General features: G+C 27.1%; 1 protein-coding gene and 1 long non-coding RNA gene across 7 annotated transcripts in view; one reads left to right on the forward strand and one right to left on the reverse strand.

Moving 5' to 3' along the window:
- The first annotated feature begins 1,352 nt into the window (after positions 1-1,352).
- On the forward strand, positions 1,353-8,021 carry LOC136087851 (uncharacterized). Its single transcript, XR_010642120.1, has 4 exons — positions 1,353-1,554; positions 2,987-3,083; positions 7,353-7,507; positions 7,877-8,021. It is a non-coding gene; the product is annotated as an uncharacterized LOC136087851 (long non-coding RNA).
- A 7,924-nt stretch (positions 8,022-15,945) lies between these two features.
- The window catches only part of LOC100209940 (myb-like protein D), a 28,728-nt gene continuing 24,171 nt past the window's right edge, over positions 15,946-20,502 (reverse strand). For 3 of the 6 annotated variants that reach the window (XM_065811449.1, XM_065811448.1, XM_065811447.1), the window contains 2 exons: positions 18,527-18,907; positions 15,946-17,439 (listed from right to left, as the gene is read on the reverse strand). In XM_065811449.1, coding sequence (XP_065667521.1) covers positions 16,052-17,439; positions 18,527-18,893 — 1,755 coding nt within the window. In that variant the 5' untranslated portion in view covers positions 18,894-18,907 and the 3' untranslated portion in view covers positions 15,946-16,051. Of the gene's footprint in view, positions 17,440-18,526; positions 18,908-19,063; positions 19,235-19,494; positions 19,632-19,845; positions 19,973-20,502 lie in introns of those variants that run through there. The other 3 variants (XM_065811446.1, XM_065811445.1, XM_065811450.1) reach the window with 3 other exon arrangements.

A 20,502-nucleotide genomic window follows, 5' to 3' on the forward strand; every position in this document is an offset into this window, starting at 1 on the left:
GTTTTTCCAACTGTCGTGCTGAACCTCCTGTGATAGAGGGATCTAGCAATTGAAAGACCATGTCTGATTTGCCCCAACTCATACACAGTTTATCTTCTCTTAAATAATTTGAGAAAATTATCAAAGAGAAGATTACAATTTGAGAAAAATAATTACAATTCAACAAAGAAATGCACACGTATTATACTAAAGAAATTCTTAATAAACAAAAAAAAATCATAACAAACTGTAACAACATATTACATTAAAAAAATACTTTCATTACAAGTATTACTCCTAATAGTATTTACAAAATCATGCAAGTGTTTACCTTGGTGGTGCCACCAAGGTACGCAACATCATCTACCTCGAAGGTACACTGCTAACATAGTTTTTACATCACTACCATACATTTATGGGTTAGGAGTTAAGCAGTTTCAAAGATGCATAAATGCTAAAAGCATGCTTTACAAATTTTGATAATCAGTTCTAAAATAAAGTTTATACCTACAGTTGTAGAAAAAAAGAATACGCCCTAAAAAAATTACTTTTTGATACTGGAAACAAACTTTTATTTTTATTGCAACAACAAATGTCTGTGTTGTATTTGTGTTAGACAATGAAATTTGTTTAGTGAAAAGTATTTTTATTTTTGACAAGACTACCTTTATTGTGTACTAGTCATTTTTGACAAAATCAAATTTTATTACTTATCCTTATGATTCAAGTCTGTTAGGAATATTTTTAGCATCAAATTTTGTAAAAATTTAACATGTTGCAATTTTAAATGATAATTTTCTCAAGTGTGTCTTGCTGCACTTGTTATAGTTTGTTGAAGATTGTATGTAGTTTATTTTTCTTGATAACAAAAGTGCTCATAATTTATTTTATTTTTTATTATTTTGTGTCTCAAGTGTTTTCTTTTAATAATAACAAAATTGTATTTATATTGTTTGTAATAATACATTCCATAGTAAATAACTTAAATCAATGACTTTGATCGTATAAATGACATCATAAAAAATGCGTTCGATGAATGTCATGTAATGTGTTTTTTAAATTTGTTTTCATAAATTATTTGCATTATATTTTTTGAAATACTTTTGGTATTTTTTATTGCTCTATATTATAACATTTCTCAAATTTAGGGGTTTTTTTTATTATCAAATATAACAAAATGATCAATTGTAATTACACTTAATGCCTATGATTACTATTTTAAATATAATTTATTTCTATAAGAACCATGAATAAATATTTATCATATTGTTAAATTTATTGATGAAAAAAATTTTGTGGCTGTTTTTCCTGTAAAATGGGTAACAAATGGTTATTTTAAAATGTTATTTGTATAAAATTGTTATTTTTTCAATTTTTATTTAGTTTTTGCATCCTTTTAGTACCAGGTTGACATAATTAAAAAAAAAAATTTTTTCTCGATATCATTATGAACTTGTCCCAGTAAACACGCTTTAGTTGGTCCAACTGACAGGCCAGTATTGGCTAACTGTTGGCATTCCGTGCCAACCATTAACCGACTGTATACCACGTGTTTTAGAATCGTAAAAGTTTCCCGTAAGTTTTATAATTATGTTCTATGTAAATGTTTAGTCGCGTTAGTATAATATGAAGCAATTTATAAATTTTTTACTTTCAAACGCTTTTTTACCTTTTAGTTAAACTTTCAAACTCAAACTTTCTTTCACCTTTTAATATAACCGTTTAGCTGATAAGTACAAATGTTTTACTTTTATTCATTAGTTACACATTCAGATATAAATTTTGACATTTGTTAGAGTTTTCAATATAACTTTATGATGATTTTATTATGTATTAGACATTTTAGCTCTATTTTAACTATTAATAAGAGTTAAAATACAGCTAAAATGTGTATGTGCGTATAAAGTAGTATGTTTACGTGTGCATTTCTGTATATATATATATATATATATATATATATATATATATATATATATATATATATCAGGGATGCGGAGTCCCAAAAGGACTCCGGCTTTATATCTCTACTTTTTCCACGTCTGTAGTGTCCAGAGGCTCTAAACATGTTTGTTGACTTATGATCTGCTATAAGAAAAAAATTCATGAGATTTAATGACTTGAAACTTCTTGTTTTTAAGCCCGGAGTCCTTGCCGCCATTATACCTACGGACTCCGGGTTCAAAAAATGATTGTTCCTCTAACCTAAAAGTCTTAATTTTTTTCCTATCAGTAGTCCATATACTTATTTATATTTTTAGAGCTCCTGGATACCAAAAACTAGGATGAAGTAATCTTTTTGTGACTTTCAAATCAGGAGTTCTTTTTGGGACTCCACATCCCTGATATATATATATATATATATATATATATATATATATATATATATCAGGGATGTATATACATACATTTAAGTTATTATATATGTTATAATATAATAACTTAAATGTATGTATTTTGTTTTTGAGAATGACTGAATCTATAAATGTAGGTATAGCTTATATGGTATTATTTTTAGCATTTCCCTAAACGACTACTTCTATTCCCTTATTGCTATTGACAATAATCTATCAATGCATTGATTTTCGATTCATATATAATGTCTTTTTCTTTGTGTTTACTTTTTCGTTACATTTTTTCATTTCATATTTATTATATGATGGATTTATACGATATAGAAAAACAAAGTATTGTAAATTTGTATGAATTTTTTAAAAACATCTACTAATCATTAGTCCAGTTGACGTCTAAACTTCAATGTTGCATATGTCATTTTTAAGTAGTTTTCTTATTCACATGGTTTTACAAACAAGGGCTGCAAGCAAATTTAAGCTGAAAATTGTTTTTAGCCTTTAAGGAGAATTGATGTTATTCTTTTTTTAAATTAATTTGTTTAAATATAGTAGTTTTAATAAATAAATGTTTGTTTGTTCTTGGTTTTTTACTTATTTGTCTTCAGATTCTTAAGAACTAGGCAACTTAGCTAAGCAAGTTTTTTTTTATTTTATAGTGCAATTGGAAAGAGCTGAAAGCTATTTTTTAGTGCAATCGGAAAGAACTGAAGTGTTTTTTAGTCACTTCACACAGTATAACTGGTACCGATTTGAGTAAGTTTACTATTTTTTATTTATATTATATTGGACTTATTTTATATTAGATATATATTTTATGTATTTAACACGGAAAACTGACTGTAATTTGTTGACACAAAAGTGATCAACAAATTACAGTCAGTAATTTGTTGATCACTTACTTAAATAATTTTGTGCATTGTAGTCTAGATTCTTTGTTAAATTAAAAATAATTGATGTAAATAAATATTGTTTAATATTTTTAATTAACGACTTATGTATATAAACATAAAAAGATATGGATTTCAATAAATCTTAAGTTTAAATGTAGTCTTAGATTAGAAAAGATCACAATTTGTAAGATTCTTTTACATTTTTCTATTATTCATATTAACAATAGTAATGTTACTGGCAGAGCTGGACTTACAGTTTTAGGGGTCCTAGGCCAAAAAAAAAGCCTTTGGCCCCATATTTAGAAGTAATATGTTAGTTTAAAAAAATATAATCTTAGTTTAGCATAAAAGTTAAAAGTTTTATTTCAATTGTTTTTAAATATTTTATAAAATCTACATAATCTTTTTTCTGTATTTTTCATTAACAAAATCTTTAATCAGTAAATCTATAATAATTGACTTCATTTTGTCTGCGTTGCTTGATAATAATGCAAAATTGTTTAATGTTTTTTGTGACAGTTGATCGCAAATCATTTTTTGTTAATTTTAATTTTGAAAATGACCTTTCTCTAGAGCAGTTAAATATCATGAAACATTTGAAAATCCTAAGAATGATTTCAGTATTTAGAAATGTAGCCTCCATTTGTTTTTCCTTTATAAGTTTGTACAAAAACAAATGGGACAATTCAGGAACTTGAGTATTAAAATATTCTTTCAAATACAGATGTAGATGTTCAGTTTCTACATATAAATTATCATCAATATCTTCCGTGTAGTCTTCCACCAGACAATTAATGCATGTCTTCAGCTAATCTTTGTTGAATCTTGTGTCTATTAAAAATACAAATTTGTCATTCAGTTCCTGATAGCATTGAGCTCTTTCTTTTAAATTTGTAGTAAGATTTTTGATAGTTTTTAAAAAAACGTTTGTCTTAAACTCTTCACCTGGACTTAATTAAGATTCTTCTGATTGGTTTTCACCTAGTAGCGCTTTCTTATTATGGTGTCTCTTTTGTAAATAATCTATGTCTGGTAACAGTAATTTTGCATCTTGTTCTATTAAATTGAATGTGTTAGTTAATCCAAGAAGATAATCTCCAAGAGATGAATAAAGTTCAGCTCATGTATCTAGAGTAATGGTTGCACTTTGCAATGGTTTGGAAACTGCATTCATTTGTTCGAAAATTTGATCCCATATTATTGTTTGTAAAGCAAATTCAAAAGTTTCCATTTTAGATAGTAAATTTCCAGCTGCAATTCTTGTTATATGTTTCAAAACTTTCACACTCATTGATTTTGACCAATCCTTCCATTAATTTATTGTAGTTCTGGTGATTGGTTTTGACCGTGTCAGCATGAGCGCTCCACCAAGTATTCGATAGTGATTTCAATAAACTACTTGCAAACTGTTCCAAAACATTCCACAACTTTGTAGAGGCAGAAAAAAAATTGTACAGTTCTTTAACAAAACCAAAAATATTGATTCCCTCAATGCAGAAATCTACAGCAGCCTCTCCTACCAAGTTAAGAGAATGACCTGAACATGGTAAGAATTTTGCCAGCTTATTGAACTCCAAAATTCTAGTTTTCATTCCTTTATATTTTCCAGTCATATTGCTTGAGTTATCATAAGACTGGCTTCTGCAGTTGCTGATTTCCAAGTTCAATTTTACGTTTAAAAAGTCCACGGTTGCATTTGCTAAATTTTCCCTGGTGTGATTATCGATGTGAATGAAGTTAACAAATCTTTCAATAGGCTCATTAGAAATTTGATCAATGTACCTCAAGATCACACATAGTTGATCTTTGTGACTCACATCAGGTGTTGAATCTACTGATAATCCATAATACTTAGATTTTAAAACATCGTCGCTGATTGATTGCAAAACTTTTCTTGCCATCAATACAGTTAATTCATAGAATGTATTCTTTGAGAGGTAGTTTTTTTTCCAGAACCACTATCATCATAATTTTTTATGTGTTTGGCCAATAAAGGATCAAACTGAGCAATCAACTCAAGCAGACCAATAAAATTCCCGTTGCTCTCAGACCCAAATTTTTCATTTGAACCTCTGAAAGCTAAGTTTCTTTCGATCAATGTGCAAATTACAGCTATAACTCTTCTTACAACCTCTCTTCAATAGTTTTTTTTCTTTGCGAATTTCGTTGAGAAGTTGATCATTTAAAAAAACCTTGTTATTTTTTCTGTGAAAGTATGCTAATGAAGCTTTTCTGTGGTCTGATGAGTGTTCATGCCCCTGAATTGATGCCCCTGAATTTTTCCAATCTTTATATCCTGTTGAAGCTAAAGCACATTTTGAGGGTTCAAAAAGCTTGCAGACAAAACAGAATACACAACCTAATGCTGGGGAATATATGAGCCATTCTCTATTAAACATTTCACCATTTACTTTTTTCCCCATTAACAAGCTTTTTTTAGCAATATCAATCGCGATCTTGATACATCATTTTAGAGGATTTAAAGTCATAATCTGCATTTTGACATTTTGACGGACCGTTCTCTATCCAAAATTGTATATTCTCAGCTGAAAGAATTTCTTAAAGTCCTGGATCACTTTTCCTATTCAATGGCAAATCGAAAGTGAAACATACTCTCTCCTTATTGAGTTCTGATTGCTCATTTAAAGTTTGAGTTTCATTAATTGAGTCCTCTACAAAATCCAATATTTTTGCCTCTTTACTTATGCCACAGTTTGCAAGATTAGCTGAAGTTGGTGAATTACCAAGACATTCTGCTTTTAATAAAAAAACTATCAAGTTTTCAATGTTTCTTAATGTTTTTTTCTATTTTTTCTTTCTTTTTGCAGCTCCACTTTCATAGCTTCTTCCCATATCTGTTAAAAGGTTCTGAAAATGAACACATATAATTAATTTAATTTCTATTGTTTATCAGCACTGATTTTACTTATAGATAACACTCCACTATTTTTTATTAATAAAATTAAGCAAAATAGCCTACGTAAATAAGGGAAAGTTTGTTAAAAATAAACAGGAAAACAAACGTTAAAAATTTATGATTAGTTTTTTCCCAGCGCGCTTATTTAGTTTACTTAAAAACGTCTAAAATATCGCTTAAGTTTAATGCAATTTAAAATTTAAAACAATTACTTTCTTCAATTACTAAGATATTTTACTTAAAAGCTTGCAAAATTTTTCTTAAAATAAATTATTCATTTTATTTTAAATCAAATATTTTAAAACATTATGCAAATAATAATAAAAAAATTTATTAACTACTGTTTTTAATATCAATCTGGAAAATTAATCAGGCTGTTTTGAAAATAAATAATGTTTACTATTGTAAACCTTAATTAATTAGAAAAACAGCCCTAATTATAGTTATTTTCTTGGTTTGATAAGTTGAACCAAGTAATTCTAGAAAATAATATTTTAGAAGGTTCTTGGTAGAACTTTTAATAAAAAAATGTTATTGAAAAAATGTCAAATGTTAAATAAAATTGTTGAGTTGATTGTTCGTTAAAGTTATTATTTATACTAATGAACAAAATGTTGCAAAATGCTTTTTGTTTAATTTTCGTCTTGAAATAATTTTTTTTTTTTTAATCACGAAAATATTTAGAAAAATAAAAAATTAAAATTTTTTACACAGTTACTTTCTAATGAAAATGTATGCACTTTCCAAAAATTAAAATTTAATTTTGTTGCAATTTGATTATGGGGCCCCTTTTTTTGCGGGGCCCCTAGGCCATGGCATATTTGGTTACTGGCAATATGTTTAATGATAATAGTGAAATTGAAGTGGATAATATTAGGCTCAAAGAAGTTATTAATGTAAATATTAATAGGCAACTTGAAAATAATTGTATTTAAGTAAAAGAGAAAGGTCTAGGCAAGATGAAATAAATCGTTGTGGAAATGTAAGAAATAAAAGTTCTGGCAAGTAAGTTTTCTACTCAGCGAGCAGAAAACTTACTTGCCAGAATTAAATGTCAAGCAGTGTTTATGTCTGTTAATTTGATTTTATTTTAGACAATTTAGAACAAAGCAAAGTATGAATTTTACTATTTATAGTAACAATAACAGTTTTGAATTTAAATGATTTTAAATTTTTTTACAATTTCAAACATAATAATGTTCTTTTTTTTTTTAGTTGCCTTTGTCATCACTCGATTAGTTTGCTTACTGTTGAAACATGGTTTTAGTTTTGTAAATTTAATATGATGTGAAATTTACTCTATTAATCATTAGTCAACAGTTAGAGAGAAGCTTGAGCTTAATTAAGAAATGCTGGATATTAAAACAAAGGTAAAAATAATTTTGTTTACTGGTAACATAATAAAACCAGTTACTACTATTTATTGCGTGCTTTTTTACTTTTTTTAACATGCTGCTTTGGAAACACCTTCTTTCTCTCCCTCTCTCTCTCTCTCTTAGATGAGAGGGAGAATTAATAAAACTTTTTTAATTACTCGGGAGACAGTATTGTGTGCTTATAAATGTTTTATGCTATGCGCTATTGTTGCTGTGTTTTGTGTTGATAGACCTAGGCTGTCATAGCTATTTTTTATTCTTTATATTTTCTGTTATATTATTATCCTAATTCTACTAACAATAAAATGCAAATAATACTTTTTTAATTAAAAATTGTAACTTTTTTTTTATTTCTTTTTTTAGGTTTTTGCAGGCTTTACTTGACTTCCCTTTTCTGGTACCTGTGTTGTGACAGATTTTAAAAAGAACTTAACTGATGTAAATGCGGTCTTTATGTCGTTAACTATAAGCAATGATATTGCTGATTGGGAGTCAAATAAAATATTATTTATCGATAAATTTGTATTTAATTTTTTAAATAATATATCAAGTTATTAATGTGTTTATGTTATTAATGAATTAATTACTCATAACCCCTATTAAGGTTTGCTTACTGCTAGTTTTTATTATTGCTACTGTTGTAAATTTCTTCTGTTATTATTATAGTTGTACTTGTTATTGTTATTACTACTGTTATTATTACAATGATTATTACTGTATTATTACACAGGTCAACAAAAAAATTTTTTTTTCTGGTGCCGAGCAAACAATTTGTTTTTTGTATTGCATTTCTCATTTTGATTGCAAATATGCAACTCATTTTTCACCATCACGTCAAGTTGTCATCACCATCACGTCATCACGTCAAGTTGTAAAAATAGTTGTAAACATAACATTTGCGCTTTCAATTAAAGTGCGAAAGCGAATTCAAAAAATCGCGAAAAAAATCATATATTTGGGCCAGTAATGGTACCAACTGTTAGCCAACTGTTTTATTATTGTTGGGCCGTTAATGTACCATTAACGGCCCAACACTTAGCCAACAGTTTATAAAACAGTTGGCTAAGTGTTGGTAAAAGCGTTACGTTTTTTTCACGGTACCAACTAAATAGCCAACTGTTGGCCCAACTGTAGCTAATAGTTGGTTATTAGGATCGGGCCAACTATTTACCAACTGTTCAATGTTTACTGGGGTCTTATGTTTAAGGGTCTTATGAAAACTATTCTTTTAAAAATTATATCTAGTTTTATTTTATTATATAGTATAGGGTTGAGGTGCGGAGTATTAAAAAAATTATTTTTTAATTACCCTAACGTCTATATATGTGTGTGTGTAAAGTACATTTTAGTCTTACATTTTAGTTTAATTACTTACGATTGTATATAAAAATATATCCTATATATACAATGTTGTCACACATTTTAGTGTAACTTTGTGTCAATTAGATGCTGTGAAATTAAAAGTTTTAACCTCAGGAGTATTAGGAGAAGAGTTTGAACATTAACTGAAAAGATATTTTAAGCTTTTCGCGGATCGAAATGGCGGACGAAAAGTTCGAGAGGAACGTTCTTTGTATAAAAAGTTCTTTGCATAAATAACAATTTGAACTATTGATAACACTTTTTTATTTATAATTATATTATTTTTTAACACATTTTGGTTGGGAATAAATTTCGAAATTGCGTATTTATTTTTGTCGATATAAGTTGGAATAAATTTCGGAAAGTACTTATTTGTTTGAATTATGTGGTATAACACATTTGTACAGAAACGGCTGGTAATAACGTGCTAGTGTATGAGTTAGTAAAGAGTAACGCTTTAGTGCTGACAAGCAACCACGAACAAATGTTGGAAAGTGATCACTGACCAGTAATGGTAACAGATAATGGGCTAGTGCTGGCAAGTGATTGCAGGCCAGAGCTGGAAAATGATTCCAGGCCAGTGCTGGCGAACGATTGCAAGCCAATGCTAGCCTATGGCTAATGGACCAATGCTGGCCTATTGGCCGTTTCGATGCCGGCCCGTCATTGCGCCGTAGTCGCAGGCGAAACTGGGCCAGCATTGGGGCGCTAGCGGAAGGCTGTCTGGGAAGTAACAAAAAAAAAAAACTGCAAGCAAAAGCTTTAAAAATAATTGGAAATGTAGATCGCTTCTCACACACTAAATTACTACTTATTAAATTTAATATTCTCAACGTATTTCAACTTAACCTTTATCATATTCTTGTTCTTATTTTCAAAGTTGATAAAAAAAACGGCACCCATAATATTTAACTCATTTTTCGGAGAAATAAATCATCCATACCCAACACGTTTTTCAGTAAGCAATTACATTCAACCTAAAACATACTATTCTGCTACTAAGTTTTCAATTGCAAATACCCAGTGTGCATACGGAGGACGTCCAGACGTCCGTAAGGCGTCTGACGTCTTCCGTACAACGTCTTCTGAAAAATCTTTTATTAAACTTCTTTAAAAATTGAAAAAAAATAAATAAAAAAAGTATTAAAATTCTTTTATATTTGTATTTGTATATACTTTTGGATATACTACACTGTTATATAGCGTAATAAATGTCTTGTAATTTAACGAAGTTTTTTTTTGTGTTTTTATCATTGAACTTTTTATTTTAACAGGATTGGCGATAAGACCAAATATTTATTTTAACAGGATTGGCGATAAGACCAAATTTGTCTTCTACTTGCCCTAGCTATGTAAATATATTTGCATTTTTGTAACTATTTTTCTTTTACTGAAAAAAAAAACATAATTAATTAATTGTTACAGTACATAGTCTGTTGAAAATGCCAAATGTATAATTTGCTATTTGTCAATTATTAATCATTTCAAATGGCTTGATAATAATTATTTCATTTTGAATAGAATTTTAAATGTATTATTTTAGTTGGTTGCAAAAGAAGTTAAGTGACTTCTTAAAAGAAAGCTGAAAATGACATAAACAAAAATATTATCTCATGTTTTTAGCAACCAAAAAGAATTGAAACTGAAAAAACACTTCGACATCAATTAACAAATAATCGAGGCATTTTAAATAAGAATAAAAATAGTCAATTGGAAACAAGTGATTTTCAAACATCAGTTTCCTCATCTATTTTTGAAAGTTGAAAATGAAAGCAGTTTTGAAAACAAACTTGACATTCATTGAATATTGCTAATAGTGTTGTTATGGTTGCGGTTAGTTGAATTGAACCTCCCATTTAGCAACCAAAAATTTTTTATTAAGAATATATTGCTAAAAACAGTTTTAGTCTTTCTTAGCATTTGATGTATAAAACTCATGTACAGATATAAAACATTCGATACAAAACAAAGCTAAAAAATAGAAATTTATTTTGTAGTAATTGATAGGTTGAAGACTCTCTAGCAAACTTTCTATTGTGAAATTTCAGTGGAATTATATTTACATTTTGAGCAGTCTATTTATAGTTTTACTCATCGGTTACTTAGTGGACCATAGCACGTTTGCACAAACATTTGGCAAAATATAAACTAAATAAAATAAATATAAACTAAAATAAAATGTAAAATATAACAAAGTAAGGATAACTATGAAAGTTATAGATATAAAATAAGACAAAAACAAAGTTTTCTTAATATTATTCAAAATATGAAAAAACATATTTTGATATATATATATATATATATATATATATATATATATATATATATATATATATATATATATATATATATATATAATAAATATGAGAGTTTCAAAACAATTTTTTATTTAAAATTACTCCTATAAAGTTTGTAGCCGGTTCTCTTTTAATTATTATTGTATTGATGAAAAGATGGGTAATTTAAGAGAAAAAAGGTTTTTTTATTAATATTATAGTTTATTACTAGGTTTATGATTTCTTAATAGGAAAAATTTATATATCTTTACTGTAACTATAGGTTTTATAATAAAAAAAACTATCAAAATAAATGAAATTTCTATTTATTTTTTCTGTTTTAACTTTTTTTTTTTATTTAAACACATAACATTAAACAAAAAAGGTCCATGTTTAATATAAGTTTTATTCAATATGAAGTTGCAATAAGGTATTTGTGTTATAAAAATATAAATAAGGTATATTTATAAGAATATAAGTAAAAGTATATTTATACGAAGGTAAATTAAAGTGTACTTATACGAATATAGATTAAAATATACATATACGAACATAGATATTTATATCTTGATGTTATCAATGGTATTATGGTAAGATAATGTTTTAATAATACAGGTAGTACTGTCAAGCAATTTTTTAATTATGTTAATATTTAAGTGTTTTATTTACAAACAACACTGATATTTACGTGTTTTTTTAAAAACAACGCTGATATTAAAATTAAACTTTTAAACTATAAGATAAGATCTGTAAAGCTAAAAGAAAAGAAAAGATCATTTCACGAGGATTGAACGATAAAATGGTCAAAGAAAAGGAAGTAAAAAAAATATGCATTTATCTCGTGGACAAAATTATCAACTGTAAATGGGATTAGAATAAAAATGATGCAAAAGTTTGCGCTTGACGCCTAATATTTTATAGGGTATTATTTCTGATCACTGAGTTTTTAAAATGGTTGACAATTTTACATTCATTTAATGCATAAATTCTAAATAAAATTACTCTATTTTTATATTTTTAAAACACTAAAATGGACTAGAACCATGAAAATAATTTTAATTCTTTTAATTTTTTTTGACCTAAAAATATTTTCCAAAGCAGGTGCTTTGGTATATTATTGTTTTAATTTTTATAACAATAAACTTAAAGAACTTTTATTCAGCGAGATTGCATGAACGTGATTCTTTAAAAAGCAAAAAGTTTTAAAAATAGTTTTGAAACTTTTAAAAATACTCTTGAGAAAAGGTTAAATACTTTTAAAGCAATATGCATGAAACATGGTGTAACTCTGTAATGTAAAACATGGTGTAACTCTGTAAATATTTTTAAACTAATCAGAATTTATTTTAGAACTTTATAAAATAACAATCGTGATTTGCAACTTTGAAAATAAATTTACTTTTCAAGTTTTTGTTTTTTTACTGTAAGAAAAACAACTTGTAAATTTATCTTCAAATTATGCCTTATCATTTCTTGATAGGTTATTTGCTGCTGATATGCAGCAAGCAGTCAAAAGTTTAAATCCATTCATGAATAGATCAAAAGTCATAATGAGAGACATGCCTAGTGTGCTTTCATGTAACTATGATATCATTATTGTTTATATCTGATAGTTATAATTCCGAACAGAGCGTGATTGACTTCCTTTAGTAATATGAGATAATGCAGTGTGAACTTTGTCATCAACAATGTAATTTTCTTATCACTTTCAATTTCTTGCAACTAGTCACAGAATTACAAAGATGTTCTTCTAAAACAATAACTTCGCTGTTCTTTTATTTTAATGAAAGGAGGCAACAACCCAGTTCAATAATGATGTAATGATGTAATAATTTTTATGTTAGGAAAATTCTTTTTTTAACTCAAATGAGGAAGTCTTTTGATTCATGTGAGGAAGTCTTATCTTTTAATTCAAGTGAGAAAGTCTTATTTTTTAATTCATATGAGGAAGTTTTTTAATTCATGTGAGACACTTTTTTAAGTTCCATTCCAAATTCCATTAAATATTCGTATTTTTTATTTAATTTACAACTTAAAAGTATGTTTTTGGTTTGTTTGAGAAGGTATTGCCTTAAGTTTGCCGAGCTGCTTAACCTGTACTAATGGGGTAAGTTGAACAACTGTGTTGGGCAAGTTGAGCAATCAGCAAATAAATGAATTGGCCTGACATGAAACTCGGATAAATCATCAATAAAAGTATTGTTAACAGTGAGCGTGTCTACAACTTATAAACTTTTTATTATAAATATTTTAATTTCGTAAGTAAGAGAAGAGAAAAATTAAGTAAGAAGTAAGAGTATAAGTAAAATATAAAAATATTTTGTTCAACTATCTTTATTACTTTGTCTATTTTTATTATTTTGTATTTTATTATCTTGAACTTTGAAGCCCGATTCAAAAATTACTAATTTTAAAAACATGTATATTTAATGTACCGCAATTTTCTTTTTTTATCAAAACTGTTACTTTGTGTAACAATTTGTGTTTTTTTACTTTGTGTAACAATTTGTGTTTTTTTACTTTGTGTAACAATTTGTGTTTTTTTACTTTGTGTAATAATTTGTGTTTTTTTACTTTGTGTAACAACTTGTGTTTTTTTACTTTGTGTAACAATTTGTGTTTTTTTACTTTGTGTAACAATTTGTGTTTTTTTACTTTGTGTAACAATTTGTGTTTTTTTACTTTGTGTAACAATTTGTGTTTTTTTACTTTGTGTAACAATTTATGAGAGAAAAATAGCAATTATTTTTTTACGTTTTTGGTTCAAAATAGAAAAATCTTATTTAAATCCAACAAACTTTTGTTCCAAATTGTGTTACCATTCTAACTATCTATATTTCATCCATTAGATGTTTTGTCATGGGATGCGTAGTTTTCCAGTTATTTTATTGCCCAATTTACCATTATGTTGAAATAGTCCCGCTCTACCCTAGTGTGTGTGTGTGTGTGTTTATATATATATATATATATATATATATATATATATATATATATATATATATATATATATGCAAATAATTTTAAAAGTATCATTAAAAATATATATATTTATATACTAAAAAAAACATGCTATATAACAGCCCATAACCGTTTATTTCAAACAGTGGCGCGTCAAAGAAGTTTGTTGCACGGGTGGAAGATTTTGTTTACCGCAACTATGTATGTCAACAAAAAAATACAATAAAATTTAAATGTATTTAAATCCTTGTGAAAATTATTATTTGACAGTATTAGATAAAATCTCCCTACTTATATTGTTTTTGATTTTTTCACATTGATCGATTGTGGGCTTAAATTAGAAAATCTTTCTATAGACAGGGTTGATCTTAGTCAATTTTTGATTAATTTTAGTTTGGAGAACGATCAGAGGGACGGTTAAAAATATGAATGCATTAACTATATAAAAATAGTTGATGCATACATAAGATTTGCTTCTGTAATACATGTGTTGCTAGATTTTCAACTTCATCGCTCAAATCTAATGCATTGATAGCGCTTTTCTTTTTGATCAGACAGTTTAATTTCTAAATCTGCACAAAATATTTTTCTCGATCAATCGACATCAAAGAATAAATTAAAAAAAAAACTTGTTGCGTGCGATATAAATGCTGAAAACATTCTTCTATTTTCTTTTATATTCTCCTATTTTGGAAATGGCTGTACCTAATAGCGAAAAAAAAAATTGATTTTGTAGTGGCGTTTCGTATCATCAATTGTTTCAACAATGTTTTCATAATGAAATATTTTTGTATTTTGTACTTAGTTTCAACTTATTTACATTTATAAACTTCTTTTATTGTCAAATTAAGAAGAAAAATTTTTTACTTTTGGGTAAGTATATTACATTTATAACATTTAAATGACATATTTCTAAATATGAGAATAAAATATTTATAATTATGCATACTTTATCCTCACATTTAAAACATGTCATCTTAAAATGTTTATAATCTGCAGGTAAAAATAAATTAGGATTTCATTATATAATGAAACGCTATATAATGAAGATAAGTATGATTGATTGACCAAATTTGACCAAGGTTTTAATTACATGTACTAAAAACCTGAAATAACTATTGTGTATGGAGATGTTAGCAGAGTCTTTGTAATTTATGTTTAGAAATTTTTAGTTTTACTTAATGCCGTTATCAACCTTTTAAAACAACTTAATTATTCAAGTATATAGCATGACTTAGGATGATTGTTTTTAAGGGATTTAATTACTTTTTATCGCTGAAAATAAAATTGTTATCAAATCATCAGTAATCAGAGATATCAACAAAAATAGATCTGCGTCATTATAACGTAACTTAATAATAATCCTAACATTATATCAAAACTATTTATACATAATAATACTACGTCATTTTTATTATTTACTGAATTTTTAATTGACGTCAAAATAAAGGCAGCTCATAACCAACATAAGTTTTCTTACTAAGCAGTGCAAGTTCTTTAGTAGTTTGTTGAGTACTAATATTTTAGCACTGAACTTACAAACAAACTTGGACTTGCAAATATCTTGTGAATATGAAAGTTTAATGAATCACTCTCTGGAAAATTATTAATAACTACGCACACATTTTTAGAAAGTTCTCAAATGATTGCTGAATATATTTAGTAATATCAACAATTCTGAAAAAAAACTTTCGTTTTTGTTATAAAATATTAAATTTTATTCACAATTTTTCTTAAACAGGTATTTCCCTTAGGTTATGAGTTATTCAAACTTCCCCTAGATTATAAGTAAGTTCGAGTTTTCCCTCTGGATTATAAGTCGCTTAAAAACAATAGTTTTAGTTTCTATATTTGTATACTTTTAATTTTGGTCTTTTTTTATAAAAACAATAAAATCTTTAATATTACTTATAATAAATACTGATTGGTTAATAAAATTAATTTAAACGAAAGAATCAAAATATAAGTCAGAAACTTTTCTTCGCGTCGCTCTTTTTTCTCTTTCTATTTGAACATTCAAAGGGGCTACTGCTTGCTCTCTATAAAAAGGGGCCACTGCTTGTTCTTGATAAAAAGACTGGTATTGATTTTTATTCATATTGTGTTGACAGCATTGACAATGAAAAGTTGGTCCTTCAACACTGTAAGGATATTGTATATTTGGTGATTTTGTTTTAAGGTTTTCGCTTGAACTCTGAAACGCAATTAGATATGGTGCGTAAGCTATCTTTGGGTTGAAGAAATGAGATTTATTTGAAGTGAGTTCACTACATGAAGAAGATCTTTTATCCTTCCCTACGTAGTTTAAACTTTTAATTTCTAAAGGTTTTTTAACAGTTTTCTTGCAAGTAACAGGTTGTTTATAATTTGCATCAGAATCATTTATATTAATACAGTTTCTATTTGAGTTTAGAAAAGCCAAAGTTTGTTCATTTTCTTGATAAATAAGTGGCATGCTACTTGTTTTTGATAAGTGTTGACTGCTTCTATCAACTCTTTCTCGTTCTACGTAAGGACGCTGCAATTTTGTCCATATTGAACGTAATGCGTCAGGAATCGATCGATTGCTAGAAGTTTTTTTTAAATGTTTGCCTTGTTCCTCCAATTTATCTTGTTCTTCTAGTTTATCAATATTGCGCATACTGTATGACTGCCCTCCAACCCTTTCAAATAACTTTGCAAGTAAAGGTTTCTTATTAGGACGAGTAAACAAACGCGTCAAAATTTCATTTTCGTCTTCATCGTCTTGAACTTGATGATTAACTGAATTTTCTTTGAAAACATTGTTTTGATTTGTATTTTTTATATTCGAGGAAAATGACAAGTGATTGTTGTTTTGTTTTATTGAACTTTGATTTAAATTAAGATTGAGCAAGTTGTTTGCGGCTTGTCCGTAGCTACTTGTCATTAGTGAGAAACCATTTTGTTGGACGTTTTTTTTTATTTTTAAATTTTGAACGCTGTTTCTCAACTTTTGGAATGAGTTTTTTTTTTTCTTTTTAAGCAATATTTTAGATTTATGTCGATCGTATTTAGACGGAACATAAACAGATAACGGATTCGAAAAGACGTCAAGTGGAGATGAGCTTTTGTTTAATAAACTACAATCGAAAACAGAAGGGTTAACATTATAGTTAAATTTTTTTAGTGCTTCATTTTGGTAACACTGTTCTAAAATTTCTCTTTGTTTTTTTTCAATACGCGTAGTATCTTCACAAAACGCTTCTGCTTTGTTAAAATCAAAACATTTAGTAGGCTGAACATTAATTCTTGATGACGGTGTCGCAATGTAGTTAAACTCATCCTGCTGGTTCCAGTTGCTCAAGGTTTCTAAATGAAAAAAGTTTATGAAACAATAATTTATAAATTTTACAAATTTATAAAATTTATCAACTCTAGTGTTCTCACAATCAATGAATAAAATTATTAAATTTTATTCATTAATTGTGTAAAAAGAGTTAAAAAAATCTTTAAAGAGAATCGTTAAAGAGAACTCTTAAGAGAGAATCATTATATTGAACTTTATGAGGGAGTTTTTTTTTTTGATGACTTTATGAGGGAGTTTTTTCTTGATGACTATGAGGGAGTTGTCTTTGATAAAAATCATGAAATCTTTATGTGAGAATTGAGAATCAAAGAATCTTCAAAACGTTGATAATCTTCTTGTTAACTAGGTGAATAAAAGTAATCCGTTTTCAGAACTTTGTTTTTTACTGTTTGTAAAATTATAAAAATATACATATTTCTCTAAGAAAATATGGTTATAATCTTAAGAAAATAAAAATAAACTGAAGATTAAATAAGTAGCAAGTCTTATTTCCAAAACTACCAAAAGTAAGCTATATTATAGCTTAACTTTTTCAAAAGAGTTAATTAAATAAATATACGGATGAAAATACAGGCGGAGATAACTACAATTAATAAACAACGCCTTTTAAAAATTACTCGTCGCGCCCCGATACATAAAGAAATATATTTTATTAGTAAAAAAATATTTTAACTTCATGATAAGAAATTTAAATTAAAAATTTTTAAATTGAAGTGTTTTTTTTATCAAACGTATTTAAATAAATCTCGGTAAAACGTTGTTATCATAAGTTAAATTCCGTCATCGTGATTTACCTATGAATCTGATGCAAAGCTATATTAATAAATCTTTTTTTTTCTTTTTTTTATTATCAACGCACAATTTTAGCTATACAGTTTGCTCCTCATGCATATTTATGTTTTTAGTTAGCTTTAGTTATATGTACGAAAATATATGTTGAATATATGTGCAAGAGTATATGTACTAGAATATATGTTTCGAAAAATATAGACTATGTTGGAATAGTATAGTTACTAGCTGATTCGTTATCAAATAAATAATACAATGTAACAGTATATAACAATGAGGAGAAAAAATAATTTTACTCACCAGTTCTTCTTGCTGACTTTCCGTTGCAGGAAAAATCAGAGGACGATCCAGAATCTGTTTTTGTAGAAGAAAACCCGCTATCTGTGGAAACGCATCTTTTAACTGAACAATTTTTGTAAATGTTTGTTTTGTTTTTCTCAGTGAGTTTCTTATGCTTGTCATGTCGAAGATCACTGCCAGTATCCGAATCAAAGCCGTTGCAAAATGTATATTGACCAGAACTGCTGTTTTTCTTATTTTCAAAACGCATACGTTGTAAGTACTGAGCTTCAAATGTTGAGTAGTTATGAAGATGCTGTATGTTATGAACTGCAAGATGTTGTACAACAGTAGAAGATTTATTTATTAGTTTTTTTCCGTTGGCCATAATGACGTAAAAACCTATAAAGTATCTTGATAGCGTAAATCTTTATGCATTTTTTATTTAATAATTTAAAATTAAAAAAAAATTCAATACTTTTTATAATTTATCTATATATTTAAAGTAAAAACAAAACTAAAAAAAGATATTGAAAAATAGAAAGTGCAGCACTTAACGGGATCAATTTGTGTGTTTGTTTCTCACTATATTAATTGTAGGTGGTCAATTTAAATTAACTGTTAAGTTTAGTTTCAAGAAATCCGAATATTTATCTCAAAAATAAAAAAAAACACTTTTACTAGATAAATACGATGAGTTAAAAACAATAACACGAACTAGCCACTCTCATTGGACTATCTTGCTGCGATAATTTGATGCGGATTTAAAATGGCAGACAAGTACGTGTCTTCGCTTCTTTTTAAGACGCAAAATGTATATAAATTCACAGAGTTAAAAGGAAAAAAAAATCATATTATCTTTTTTACAAAAAATCAAAGGGTTTATTTACCACTTAAAAAATTTTTTTTTTCAGAAGTTTACGACATAAATCAGCTACAATAAAAAATCCAAACTATAAAGATTTAATCAATGCAATAAGAAACTCTACCTTTAAGACAAATATAACGCAAATAAAGCCTCGTTCTGATGTCGTGTAATAGCAGAAAGTGTAGTTTATTAATTGAATGTATATAACCACATTTTTACACTCACTGCATCATTCCTATGTACATTTCTAATAAAATTAATTGACACATAAGTAAATAATGCGAATAGATTGAAAAAAAGATTTATATAATTCTTTTTCCGGTTGATCAAAATAAAACATTTCATTTGGCTTTAATTTGAAAATATTCATAAAAGGGTTTAAAGTTTTGCTTTAATTTATTTGACAACTTGGATGTCTTTTAAAAAATTTATTTCCATAATGTCAAAACTGATTGCGTCAAAAGTGACTTACTGCATAAAAAGATATTTTCGTCTTATTTTTTAAAAAATACAACTGCCATTAAACTTCTATTTCAAATATTAATAAATACCCAAGTCAATAAACACAGCCTATGAATTGTTAAAGTTTCTGTTGAAGTGTTTTTTTCGAAGAAGTTTAAAATTTTAAACCCTTTTTTTTCTTTCAATGAACATATGATGAGGTTAAAATAAGTTATTAAAATAACGTAATCCTTGGATTTAAGTGGTTATCTTTAAATCTGTAGGATGTTCCGCTAATGCATCATCTTTAAAGATCATAAAGAAGACATAAGAAGCTTTTATATCAAATACAGTGCAATATTGATAAAGTAATGGTTTTACTGCAGATTACCAAAGAGCTGTTTTAAAAACAATTAATCAAACAATAAGACTGAAAAAAAAATACAGTCCAAAGTTGGTAAAAGAAATTTTGCAACTAGATTCAAAATCAGCGTGAGAAAATTGTTTGCGTTCTTAATCTATCAATCTGCGCATTTACACTGACAGCGCTATACAACTTCATCCTCCCTGCATTTTACATCAAACACCGTGTCATATAATCCATAGTTGCAAAAACAGCAACTATGGATTATAGGAACTTTTAAAAAGCTTTAGAAAAATTCTTTTTATAAAATTGTTTAAAAGTTTG

The sequence above is a fragment of the Hydra vulgaris genome, chromosome 12, assembly GCF_038396675.1.
Source record: "Hydra vulgaris chromosome 12, alternate assembly HydraT2T_AEP".
In the NCBI taxonomy this organism is placed as follows: domain Eukaryota; kingdom Metazoa; phylum Cnidaria; class Hydrozoa; order Anthoathecata; family Hydridae; genus Hydra; species Hydra vulgaris.